The sequence below is a fragment of the Oncorhynchus nerka genome, linkage group LG6 (assembly GCF_034236695.1).
Source record: "Oncorhynchus nerka isolate Pitt River linkage group LG6, Oner_Uvic_2.0, whole genome shotgun sequence".
NCBI classification, from domain to species: Eukaryota; Metazoa; Chordata; class Actinopteri; order Salmoniformes; family Salmonidae; genus Oncorhynchus; species Oncorhynchus nerka.
The window spans coordinates 17015513-17029548 of NC_088401.1; the positions used below are offsets into that span (position 1 = coordinate 17015513).

Consider the following 14036-nt stretch of genomic DNA (forward strand, 5'->3'; position numbering starts at 1 on the left):
AAACGGCTGTCAGCTCAACTTTATACAACTACCTTTTATGCCATAGTAGGGATGCTGATTTTTTTTCCCCTGAGCTACAGACATCTATATCAGGCCGCTAATACTAGTAAACGCCCAGTGCACTATTTTTAGGGGAAAAAAATATTTTATTAATATTTTTTTTAACATTTAAATTTTTTTAATTTCGATGTTCAGATTTTTCCCGTGGCTATGGCCGAGGGTCTGTTTTTTGTTTTTCCCCCCTTTCAATTAAGACCTAGACAACCAGTTGAGTGGAGTTCCTTACTGATTACTGACCTTAATTCATCAATCAAGTACAAGGGTGAAGCAAAAACCTGCAGACACTCGGCCCTTTGTGGAATGAGTTTAACACGTGTGCCCTCAATTTTTCCCTTTAGCCATCATGATGTTGCTACAACCTAGCCTATGAATGAAAGTTTACAACGTAAGTGCACACAGGTCGAAAGACTAATTCGATGTGACATGGACAGTGACATTCAATACCGCCTTGCACACTATTGCCTGCATCTAGCTGATTCATGTAGGTTTATCCCCGTTTTGTTCCGTTTGCTTCGGTTTAAGCAAATGTTTAACAGAATCAGCAGAATGAATACACCTCTGATCACATGTAAACACAGCCCAGTTTCATAGCAGCCACGTTGTATTCCTTCTTGCATCTACTTTATGCGCTCCTTTCACTTGTGGACTCCAATGCACAACACATCAGCTCTATGTGACCTTGCAAAAAACAAGCCAAACCACTAAACAGCCTACAGCGTTGTCACCATATTAGCTAAAGTAACGTCATAGTCAGCATAGCTAATAGAACTAACCCGTTAGTAAACCCACTACAATCATGCAGTAACGTTAGTGTCGTCATTAAGCAGTTACACCGGCGGGCCCCATTGTCAATAAATTAGTAAAACCAAAAGCTTACCTTGACTTGGAAGAGTTAGTGTTGTATAGTCATAGCCAGCTAGCTAACATAGCATCCCTCTGAGCAGGGTGTTTCAGTAAGCTAAACTAGCTAGCTGCATTTGCTAAGTAAGTGACACTGAAAAAAAAAAGACCATTTCTCATTTAAGAAATTTTGTTCAGAACTGTTACACTATTTTCTCTCTTGGAGTCAACTATTCACCACATGTTATGCACTGCAGTCCTAGCTATCTGTAGTGTATGCTTTCAGTACTAGACAAATTCTCTGATGCTTTGATTGGGTAGACATGTCAGTTCACGCTGCAAGAGCTCTGATAGGTTGGAGGACGTCCTACGGAAGTTGTCATAATTACTGTGTAAGTCCATTGAAGAGGGTGAGAAGCATGCACCTCCTAGGTTGTCTTGAAGTCCATGAACTCAGGACGGAACCTAGCTGTCCTCCGGCTTACACCAGGGTGCTACCCTACAATAATTTGGTAGTTATCTAAAAATTATAATTTATGAAATTCACTAAGGATGATAGTCTTCCCGAGGAACCTCCAATGAGTTAGACTGCAATATTACTGTAGTAAAAACATGTTATTTTGGATGCAGCATACTACAGTTATATTGCACTATGACTGCAATCTTTTTTCGTAAGGGAACAGCTCAAAGGAGCTGGGAAGATGAATTATGCAGCTACCAATCAGTACATAACTGTATACACAACTAACACATCAGTTTTCACAACATTTTATTTAGAAAGACTTAGAAATCTGGAACACAGTGCTTACATGCTTTTGGACATGGAAAAAAACAAAAGCTGAATCTGTAGATCACAGCAACTCACTAATAGCCCTCTTTGGGGACACCAACTCCTAGGCCCTAACCACCAGGCACTTCCCCTAGGTCCTAAACACTAGGCCCTAGAGGAGATTAGAGGGTTGAATACATCTAAACAATACGGTGGTAGCTCCATCTTGCTCTCTGATCCAACCCTCTAAGGTCTATGCATAAGTGGCTAGGGTGTAGGAGGGGTTCATTCGAGTTTGACAGCCTCTGCCCTCTGCTCCCCCAGGGCACCTGGGACTGCAGACTCTGCACAGTTGCGAGTTTAGGTACTCAAGAGCGACTCTCAAAGTTCATCTCTGCTCTGTGATAACTTTGTGGCGTGCTGTTCCAAGAACTTACTAAATCCTTCTATGGTTCTGTCTCCGCCCTCAAATTTGATTGGGCTCTGCTTGCTGTTGCTAGGCGCAAAGTAGATGGTGGGGAAGCCCTCTGTTTTGTAGCTGTCGTGAAGCACATCGTTGGCAGTGGCGTCCATTTTGGCAATGACCAGGTTCTTCTCACTCTTGTATTTCTTCCCCAGGGCTGTGTAGTCAGGTTCCAGCTTCTTACAATGGCCACACCACGGGGCGTAGAACTCTATCAGAACGTCTTTCTTGGTATCCATCACGATGTCGTCAAAAGTTTTCCCAACCACTACAGTCACAGGGCCTTGGTTGTTCTTGGGCACTGGCTGAGATTTGACGATGGGCTTCAGTTTGCCTGTAGAAGGGGACAGACAAGATCAGACATGCTGACCACTAATGTATAGTCTATTACACAATCTTGGCAATTCTGGGTCAACCTTGTCAACTCAATAGGACCATGAAGACCTGTCACATATTGACGTTTGGCTGGCAGCAGACAAGGCTCTCAACTCAGGTTAATCTGTAACTCAATACAACATGTGGTGTAAAGTCCTCTGACATACTTTCAATTGACAATTGCTGTCAAGCTCACCCTTCTTGAAGGCCATGATGAAGTCCCTCAGCACCTCAGAGTCAAACTCATCAGGCTCCATGGCAAACTTCTTGCCGCCATCTCCTAGGATACCCACGTTGACTTCCTCCCCGCTGTCACTGAGCCCCAAGCTTTTCAACTCGTCTGAGTAGTCCTCCTCGTCAGCGATGGCAAAGGTGTATTCTGGGAAATCCTTGGCCACCTCCAAAACCTTGCTCCTCCAGAACTGGGTCGCTGGAACAGAGAGAGGGGGGTAAATCAGACCTGAGCTAAAGGCTCCAATGAACTAAGCCAAGGCTGTCCAAACCTCGGGGAGATCTACTGGAAGTGCAGTATTTTGTTCTAGCCCTTCTGCCTAACAAGGTATTATGGAAGCTACGCAGCTTAATATTTGGAGAAGACCCACAATATTCACATAATATGGGAAATAAGGGGTTGAGGACACCTTTCCTGTAGTCGAAGCTGAAGTCCACTCCGTAGTAAACGACAACCAGTGGCCTCTTGGTGTAACGTTTAGCGTCATTGCTTTGTTTCCTGTGACCCACCAGTGGCAGGATGTGTTTCTTAAAGAAGTCCTGCACCTCCGACACCTCTGTGGAGTCCTGGGGACGGGGGACACACAGGACATTATACATGAATAATTGCAGAATTCTATTTGGGTTAGGAAAGCATGCTTCATTGAATTCTGCTAGATTCAGATATCCTTGCATATTGCAGTGATATGGATAAATGGCATCCATCCAGTGAATCAGGCTGGGAATTGCCATGGACCTCACAATACTATATCATAAAGATATATATGTATTGTGATTCGATATTGCAATTTTATTACGATTTGATGTAACATATATTGCTCACCATGTCGGCTGCAGAGAGACAACAGAGCATGAGAAAACGAGTTTTGATCAGTCATGGAAATAAGTGCTAAACATGGTGGCTCACTATTAAAAATGATGGATCCCAAGCTTTAGGATGAAAAATGCAAGAGTTTTTGGCGCAGATAAAGCCGTCTAGCGCTAGCTAACTCTACCTAGCAAAACATTTATAATAATGTCATTTTTTTTACAAATCGATATTTGGAAGTTGGAAGTCAAAGTATCGATTTAATATTTCCCAAAATAGTATTGTGATATGTAACTGTATAGACCCCCCCCCCATCACAAGGCTTACTTTCACAGAGAGTTTAAGAAGCTGACTAGTGTAACGCACGTAAACACACACCAGTTGGCAGACTTACTTTGATGGTGAGTGTATAAGAGTCTTTCTCGTATTTGGACCTGAACTTCTCAGGATGCACCATGACGACCTGGCTTGGGGAGGCCTTGAGGTGCTTGGCCACGTCTGAACTGAAGGTGTGGAGGAACTTGAAGTCCTCTCTAAGAATGTTACCTGGGAGGAGAGAAAAGAGGGTAAAACAACGACTATCTCCATTAGAAGGCCGCACTGGGAGGACAGGAGTATGGATTACATACATCCTCTGTATACTACACATCATATGCAATATTCTATGTATCATGAACACTGACAAATACATTCTCAAAGTCAATGTAATTGATTGAATGTGCACTCACAGGCCTCTAGGTAGAGGTCATAGGTCATATCCTGCTCTGAGGAGAACACGCCCACTATGACAGCATCATCACCATCTTTGATTAACTCCTGCACCTGTTTCACCGTCTGCACCTGCTTGGAGGGTGGCCCCGCCTGCTCACTCATATAGTCAACGATACCTACAGAGAGCACACACACAATAGTTTGTACCGTCGGCTATATCATTAACAAGGGACGTGTCCTAAAATCCATAATGTTAGCAGATATATTTAGTCATGGGGTAGTGACTGAAACAGTCTGAAGTGTGGACGTACCAATCTTCTCTCTGGGTCCGTTGTAGTCGAAGGCCTTCCCCTTCCTGAAGATCTTGAGGGTGGGGTACCCAGACACCCCGAAGCGGTTGGCGATGTCATTCTCCTGGGTGGCGTCTACCTTGGCCAGGGAGATGGGAGGAGAGCGCTGGCTCAGGGCCTTGGCTGCCTTCTCATACTCTGGAGCCAGCTGTTTACAGTGGCCACACCTGGAGTAGGGATCGGGCGTGGTTATTCAAATAGGCTGTATCACATCCGGCCGTTATTGGGAGTCCCATAGGGCGGCACACAATTGGCCCAGTGTCGTCCAAGTTTGGCTCGGGTAGGCCATCATTGTAAATAAGAATTTGTTCATAAGCGACTTGCCTAGTTAAAAGGTTAAATATATTTAAAATAGTATACCCAAACAGACATTAGTATTCACTTTTAAAGGTTTTTGTTGTGCACTGTAAAATGTACTAGCCAGGGATGTAAATCTATGTCAACCTTTCTGCAGACTAACTGACCCTTGTTAACTGGTTACATTTTTTTCCAAACAGTCAAATGATGTGACCAACAGAAAATACAATCAGAGATCTGTATAATGAGATGCTTATGTTTCTGCCCTAACAATGAGAGTCGTCCCAAGGCGGGAAGGCTCAAGCTCAAGACCAAAATAAGCCCATAGAAAAGCATTGGACTGATTTTGTCAAGAGTGAAAACCTCACACTTTGCCTCTTCCATACTATGCATGCATACAAGGACCAGACATTTTTCATTAAGAGGTTAACGGAAACATGCAACAATAGCAAGCCTATCGTCTCACAGTGACAAGGATAAAGCCTATTATAGAACATGCAACTCCTGTAAAGAAACAGCTAATAAGTCATTTTCAAACTTTTGCCCAAATACAATTAGCGGAGCACACCGTTCTAAAACAGAGAACCTAAGGCAAGCTGGTCCATATGTAACAGAGATGAAAATCTCTGTTAGAAACGTAGAAAGAAGGGGAATCTAATAGCAACAACTATGATGGTTTGCTAATACGAATAGAATTGTGCCTTTGGCTTCTGGACAAGGAAATAAAGTGGATATGAAAACCAATAGAACCGGAGAGAAATGCTGGTTCATGGCATCAGGAGGTCTTTATAAAATTGTCTTCACATTTCTACAGATGGATTTTCGCAAGTCTTATTTGAAGCAAGGTAGGACGTCTCATTATTTAAAGTAAAGTAAAACGTTCAGGTTTAAAACAACTATACTGCCTGAAGCTGACATTGCAGTGGTGGGTGAAGCGTTGATAGTCAACAGTAGGCAGGCTATAGTCTGCAGCTGAATGGGAGAAGCCTTACGAGTTGAGAAATAAAATGAGCTTCTTTTTAAATAGTGGCCACCAAAGTTAACATGATTCTAAATAGAATCGCAAAAGCAAAAAATTACAAAAGCAAGTTTCACTCCAGTAGACTACAGACTTTTTAAGGAGCTACTCTCACTATCTGACAGGTTGTAGACTATTCCTCTCCTCTAACTAGGCTCTGTATGCTGTCTGACAGGTGGTAGGCTATTCGTCTCTAACTAGGCTTTGTAGGCTGTGCGCATGTAATTTTAAAAAATTCATGCCGACTAGCGAAAATACACGTGCCAATTTAATTCCACTAAATTATGCAAATGAACCTATAGACCGATAAGCATGACCAGTCAAATGCAGCAGCTAACCGATTAACCGTGTACATCTCTAGTACTAGCCTACAGTTCTGAGGATGTACAAAGTAATTATTTTATTTTCAAGTACATGAATAACTCGTGTTGCGTTTTACATGAAAGGGCATTTTATTTTCAGAGCAGCCAGCCCTGACAATGGTAACTTTCTGTATTTCATTTCCCCTTTCAATAGCCTAGTGATAACAGGCGAGCACCTTCGGGAGATTCCACAAGACATGACACAGGTCAATGCAAAAACTCACCAGAAAAGACATGACACAGGTCAATGCAAAAACTCACCAGAAAAGACATGACACAGGTCAATGCAAAAACTCACCAGAAAAGACATGACACAGGTCAATGCAAAAACTCACCAGAAAAGACATGACACAGGTCAATGCAAAAACTCACCAGAAAAGACATGACACAGGTCAATGCAAAAACTCACCAGAAAAGACATGACACAGGTCAATGCAAAAACTCACCAGAAAAGACATGAATAAACATTGTGGGGGACTGACTGACCATGGGGCATAGAACTCCACCAGGATGATGTCAGCGCTGTTGACCACCTCGTCAAAGTTGTCCTTGGTCAGCACCAGGGTGGCCTCTGGAGGGGGCTTCCAGTCCGGCTGGGCCACTTCCATCACTCGAGCCACAATGTCTTAAACACAACCACAGTTACTAATGTTACTGTGGTGAAACTGAAAGTGGGTTACAAGCCACTCCAGCCACAAGACAAACCACAGTTACAACATTATAGTAGCCTGTTTAATAGTCTGTTCCTGCTTTAGCTAAACAAGCGGACAATGTAGAGTTGTCAAAGGCTGAAAAAGAGACTCGGGTACTGACTGGATCCTTAGTAGACATCTCACCCTGCTCCTTCCTGGCGCCATCATACTCCACAGGCTCCCCCTTCTTCATGATCTTGAAGGTGGGATATCCAGACACCTCGAACCTGCTCCCTAAGGAGCTGGACTTGGTGGCGTCCACCTTGGCCACAGGGATAGGAGGGTCATTCTCCTTCAGAGTCAGGGCAATCTTCTCATACTCTGAAGCAAACTGCTTACAGTGGCCACACCTGGGAGGGGAAGAAAACTGATTACATGTGTCAATTGAAGGAATATTAACAAAATTGCACAATAGACGAAGCGGATGGACACGTCTCCAATGACTGCCAAATATTGACTTTCTTAACTATCCCTTTATGCAAACTTACCATGGTGCATAGAACTCAACCAGCACGGTGTCCTTCCCCTCCATGAACATGTCGAAGTTGTCGTCGTTCAAGACCAACACTCCGTTCTCATCCTTCACCTCTGTTACGTCACCTTTATCCTCTTCATCATTATCATCCCCACCCTCCTCCTCCTCCTCGACTTCTTCCGCTACATCTGCAACACCATGGATAACAAAACAGTGAAATAAACATAACGTGTAGCAACGACAGTCTGACTGGACAACAAAGTTGGGATTGCATTGTAACATAACAAAGCCACGCTACAACATAACATAATACACGCATGTTCGCACAACATAAAAATAAATAAACTAGCCAGCAGTCAAGTTAGCAGCTAGCTAGCCAGCCAACTAGCTAGTTAATAAGAGCTGTCTGGCTGTTATAATTAGAGGAGACGCCAACTACCTAACTAGCTTAGTAAACATTCCTGGCTAACTTAATTCATCCCAAAGTAGCCAGCTAGCTACTTACCATCAGCTTCACATCGGATGACAGTGGCAAAGTGGACAACGCCAAGTCCCACAATCAGTAGCAGCGCTATCTTCCTCATTGTCCGCTTTTCCAATGGAATGCTACCCGTGCAACGAGTGAGACTTCTCCTTTTTAACTAGTAACGTTAGCTGATGAAAGTCACCAAAATTGTGTATTAATATAAATCTCTGTAGATATTTTTTGAATCCTGAAGTGGGGTTACAAACTGATCTTTGGCTTGTGGATTCTAGCTAAAGACTTCGGAAATCAGGCTAATACACTGACTTGCCACATTCTAATTGGCTGTCATCATCAGCTTTCCTCCAATTGCGTACCGCCACTTAATTCCTGGATCCAGGACGTTCGAGTGTGCCATTGGATAGTCAACCAGTTGTTGTAATGTCATTGGACTGAATGGTCTACTGTATTTTCAACAGTAAACATAGAACAAGCAAAAGTTTAACGCGTACTTTTGATGTCAAGGACGTCTGTCTCTAGATTTCAACAATGTAACTGTCGTGTAAACATTAGCGAGCCCTGTTTTCATTCTTCCAGAGTTCCCCCCTCACCTTAACCTGCACAGCACACCATTTATTTGAGCCGTTTGAACATCTTTTATAACCAGGGAACATTTGTTTACATTTTTGTGTAAATATACAGTAACCTACAGAATACTTATAATTAAGCCTGATTCACTCCACGCAGAGTATTTGAACATACAACTAACTTTAAAAAATGTCCCTCTTGAATAGTAGGCTTAGGTAGGTTACTTTATTAATGTAATCCGTTAGTTACCTGTCCAAAATTGTAATCAGTAATGTAATTTTGGGTTACCAAAACTACATATATTATATTTTGGATTACCCAAATAAAATCTGATTACATTCTGTTACTTTTAGATTACTTTCCCCTTAAGCGGCATTAGAAGAAGAGAAAAATGCATGTTACAAATTGAACGACATCTATTGCAGGATAAATCAATGTTAAAGTTTACATAGCTGGCCATATATGGATGTTACATTTTACGTTATGGGTTGGTTATGTAGGCTTATGCTAACCCATCGCTTTCTACCTCATATAATAATACGATTCAATTAAAATCCTTACGTCTATCTGTAAAGGCTGTTGGTGGAAGAAGGTGAGGACCAAGGTGCAGCGTGGTACGTGTTCATCCTTTATTAGTTGAACACTGAATAGCAAAACAACAGCGAGAACAACCGAAACAGTTCTGTCTGGTGCAGACACAAAAACAGAAAGCAACTACCCACAAAAACCCAGTGGGAAAAAGCTACCTAAATATAGTTCTCAATCAGAGACAACGATTGAGAACCTCTGATTGAGAACCACACCCGACCAAACAACAAAGAAATACAAAACATAGGAAATGAACATAGAATGCCCACCCTATTCACACCCTGGCCTAACCAAAATAGAGAATAAAAGCCTCTCTATGGCCAGGGCATGACACTATCAGAATTCCAGTCATTCCAATGTATGTTATATATGTTATACCCCTTGATCTTCAAGAATAGGACTTGGAAATATGGAAGTATAGATTAGCCTAATTGTTTTACCTGAGCATAACCCCAAAACTAAGGACTAATTAGCCAGCCCTACTTTTTTATGATTTTGTTGTCATGGAGGACTGATTGGGCTCATTGATTCAAGGTGAAAATAAATTCTGCACTCATGGAATGGCCTGCTTTGAGCACTACTGAACAGTGCTATTTACATGTGTAAAATGAATGCAATATGCTGCATTTGCTATAGGCCTATTGTTTACCTTTTTGTTGGTGATATCGCCGAAGTCAAGGATCAGGAGGATAGTCAGCTTTACGAGGGTATGTTTGGCAGCATTAGTGAAGGGGGCTTTGTTGCGAAATAGGAAGCTGATTCAATATTTAATTTTGGATTGGAGATGCTTAATGTGAGTCTGGAAGGAGAGTTTACAGTCTAACCAGACACCTAGGTATTTATAGTTGTCCACATATTCTAAGTCAGAACTGTCCAGAGTAGTGATGCTATTCGGGCGGGAGGGTGTGGGCAGCAAATCGGTTGAGGAGCATGCACTTAGTTTTACTTGCATTTAAAAGTAGTTGGAGGCCACGGAATGAGTGTTGTATGGCATTGAAGCTCGTTTGGAGGTTTGTTAGCACAGCGTCCAAAGAAGGGCCAGATGTATACAGAATGGTATCGTCTGCGTAGAGGTGGATCAGAGAATCACCAGCAGCAAGAGCGAAATCATTGATACAGTGGGGCAAAAAAGTATTTAGTCAGCCACCAATTGTGCAAGTTCTCCCACTTAAAAAGATGAGAGAGGCCTGTCATTTTCATCATAGGTACACTTCAACGATGACAGACAAAATGAGAGAGAAAAAAAATCCAGAAAATCACATTGTAGGATTTTTAATTTATTTATTCATCCACCTTACTGGAGGAGTTGACCAGGTCGAGAGTCCAGGTGTACCTGATGGTTCTGGGGGCAGTTCACTGAGTTCCCTTGGCCTGGTAACAATACACTGACACCCTCCTAGATAGAAGGAGGGGGAGAGAGAGAGTGTGTGTGTGTGTGTGTGTGTGTGTGTGTGTGTGTGTGTGTGTGTGTGTGTGTGTGTGAGTGTGTGAGTGAGAGAGAGAGAGAGACAGAGCTAGAGGGTGAGAGAGACAGAGGGGGAGAGAGACAGAACTAGAGGGGGAGAGAGACAGAGGGGGAGAGAGACAGAACTAGAGGGTGAGAGAGACAGAGAGGGAGTGAAAGAGGGGGAGAGAGAGAAGGGGGAGACAGGGAGAGGAGGGGAGAGAGAGAGGGTGAAAGAGAGAGAGAGAGGGGGAGACCGAGAGAGAGAGAGGGGTTGAACATTTGCTTTGTTCAGGAGTGAGGAGGAGCGAGGTACATGTTATTAGACTGTGCTTGAGAGAGGTCCCTCTACAACCTAATAAAATGACTATGTTGAAATACAGGTTTTGTTGGACTGCAATCAAGAACTCAGGGATCAGTGGAGGGTGAAAGCCACATAATCAACTTTGTATTGTTACTCTGCCCATCTTGGCAGTTGGCATCGTCCTTCTGTTCAGGCACATGCCACAATTCAAAAGCTTTCAACATTCACAAAAACCTAGACATATTCGGTTGAATCAGACTAGGCTAAAGCACATGAGAATGACACATTCCTTACCATTGACCTTGGTACTGAGAGCTAGGCTCGGCCCAGTGACCGGTGGTAGAGTTATATCCATTGTGACCGTGGGTGACCACTGGTGTCTCTGACCAGCTGGTGTTGCGAAACCAATAACTAGCCTGCTAATATTGTTGAAGTCACTAAGTCTAGGGGTCATAGGACTAGTTAACTGGTCTGTAACCTGATTTAAGATGAATCTATGTGAGAAATCAGCGCATGTGCCAAGGTGTTGAACATGTACACGTGTCCAGGGAGACAGCAACCTTTCCTTGGTCCATTGCCAGCTTTTTCTCTCTTGACCTCTTGGTCGGCCAGTCCAAGCAGATTATTGTTGGTTCAGATGGTGACGAAACAAATACGTACAAAAAGGAAAAATACAAAAAGATATGCCCAAACTAGACTCAAAAACAAACAAACCAGCAGCTCTCCAAGCTGAAACTCTGACTGACCATCACCTTAATTGGCAGCACCTGATGTGCTTATCAACCAGGCTCAGCACCTGATGTGCTTATCAACCAGACTCAGCACCTGATGTGCTTATCAACCAGGCTCAGCACCTGATGTGCTTATCAACCAGGCTCAGCACCTGATGTGCTTATCAACCAGGCTCAGCACCTGATGTGCTTATCAACCAGGCTCAGCACCTGATGTGCTTATCAACCAGGCTCAGCACCTGATGTGCTTATCAACCAGGCTCAGCACCTGATGTGCTTATCAACCAGGCTCAGCACCTGATGTGCTTATCAACCAGGCTCAGCACCTGGACAAGGTTGCTGTTTCCCCCTGGGGGATGTAGTGTAGAAGTATATTCTGGCTAGTGCGTTTGTCTATATCCTAACAGTGACACACCACATGTTCACAGTCCTGTTCTCAGAGGACACCAGGTTCTCAGCTCTGACCACAACCTCAGCAGACCCAGTACGGACAAACAACAAACCAACAGTCCCCTCCTCCTCTGCGGTGTAGCTGGGGTTCCGGGTACAGCACGAATACGTTCGCTAAGACCACCACAGACATGTTCGACCCTGTTGTGATGGTGAACGACACTGCGTTCGGACGGTCGACCGTTCATTGAGGGATCTTGGACCAGGAGGTGTGTGTGGAGGCCAGCCCAGCTGACTGGGTTGAAGGCTTTGACCATGACCAGACACAGTTCCTTGCAAAAGTATTCACCCCCTTGGCATTTTTCCTATTTTGTTGCATTACAACCTGGAATTTAAATTTATTTTTTATTTGGATTTCATGTAATGGACATACACAAAATAGTCCAAATTGGTGAAGTGAAATGAAAAATATAACTTGCTTCAAAAAATGTTTAAAAAATAAACAACTGAAAAGTGGTGGGTGCATGTGTTCACCCCCTTTGCTATGAAGCCCCTAAATAAGATCTGGTGCAACCAACTACCTTCAGAAGTCACATAATTAGTTCAAGTCCACCTGTGTGCAATATATGTGTCAGATGATCTGTCACATGATTTCAGTATATACAGTATATCATAAAAGTGAGTGCACCCCTCACATTTTTGTCTAAACCTCTGGCAACAAAAGTGAGTACACCCCTAAGTGAAAATGTCCAAATTGGGCCCAATTAGCCATTTTCCCTCCCCGGTGTCATGTGACTCGTTAGTGTTACAAGGTCTCAGCTGTGAATGGGGAGCAGGTGTGTTAAATTTGGTGTCATCGCTCTCACATTCCTTCATACTGATTGGTCACTGGAAGTTCAACATGGCACCTCATGGCAAAGAACTCTGAGGATCTGAAAAAAAGAATTGTTGCTCTACATAAAGATGGCCTGGGCTATAAGAAGATTGCCAAGACCCTGAAACTGAGCTGCAGCACAGTGGCCAAGGCCATACAGCGGTTTAACTGGACAGGTTCCACTCAGAACAGGCCTCACCATGGTCGACCAAAGAAGTTGAGTACACGTGCTCAGTGTCATATCGAGAGGTTGTCTTTGGGAAATAGACGTATGTGTGCTGCCAGCATTGCTGCAGAGGTTGAAGGGGTGGGGGGGGTCAGCCTGTCAGTGCTCAGACCATACGCCATACACTGCATCAAATTGGTCTGCATGGCTGTCGTCCCAGAAGGAAGCCTCTTCTAAAGATGATGCACAAGAAAGCCCGCAAACAGTTTGATGAAGACTAGCAGACTAAGAACATGGATTACGGGAACAGTGTCCTGTGGTCTGATGAGACCAAGATAAACTTATTTGATTCAGATGGTGTCAAGCGTGTTTGGCGGCAACCAGGTGAGGAGTACAAAGACAAGTGTGTCTTGCCTACAGTCAAGCATGGTGGTGGGAGTGTCATGGTCTGGGGCTGCATGAGTGCTGCCGGCACTGGGGAGCTACAGTTCATTGAGAGAATCATGAATGCCAACATGTACTGTGACATACTGAAGCAGAGCATGATCCCCTCCCTTCGGAGACTGGGCCGCAGGGCAGTATTCCAACATGATAACGACTCCAAACACACCTCCAAGACGACCACTGCCTTGCTAAAGAAGCTGAGGGTAAAGGTGAGGGACTGGCCAAGCATGTCTCCAGACCTAAACCCTATTGAGCATCTTTTTACGGCATCCTCAAACGGAAGGTGGAGGAGTGCAAGTTCTCTAACATCCACCAGCTCTGTGATGTCGTCTTGGAGGAGTGAAAGAGGACTCCAGTGGCAACCTGTGAAGCTCTGGTGAACTCCATGCCCAAGAGGGTTAAGGCAGTGCTGGAAAATGATGGTGGCCACACAAAATATTGACACTTTGGGCCCAATTTGGACATTTTCACTTAGGGGTGTACTCACTTTTGTTGCCAGCGGTTTAGACATTAATGGCTGTGTGTTGAGTTATTTTGAGGGGACAGCAAATTTACACTGTTATACAAGCTGTACACTCACTGCTTTACATTGT

The 14036-nt window shown here is 43.7% G+C and overlaps 1 protein-coding gene across 1 annotated transcript; it reads right to left on the reverse strand.

Moving 5' to 3' along the window:
- Nucleotides 1–1652: 1652 nt before the first annotated feature.
- LOC115116301 (protein disulfide-isomerase A4-like) lies at nt 1653–8240 on the reverse strand. Its single transcript, XM_029644776.2, has 10 exons — nt 7957–8240; nt 7465–7639; nt 7121–7326; nt 6771–6909; nt 4569–4774; nt 4275–4433; nt 3941–4092; nt 3149–3305; nt 2704–2937; nt 1653–2466 (listed from the first exon to the last, which is right to left on the reverse strand). The coding sequence occupies exons 1-10, from the start codon at nt 8033–8035 to the stop codon at nt 2051–2053; spliced, it is 1923 nt and encodes a 640-aa protein (XP_029500636.1). The 5' UTR covers nt 8036–8240; the 3' UTR covers nt 1653–2050.
- Nucleotides 8241–14036: the final 5796 nt, after the last annotated feature.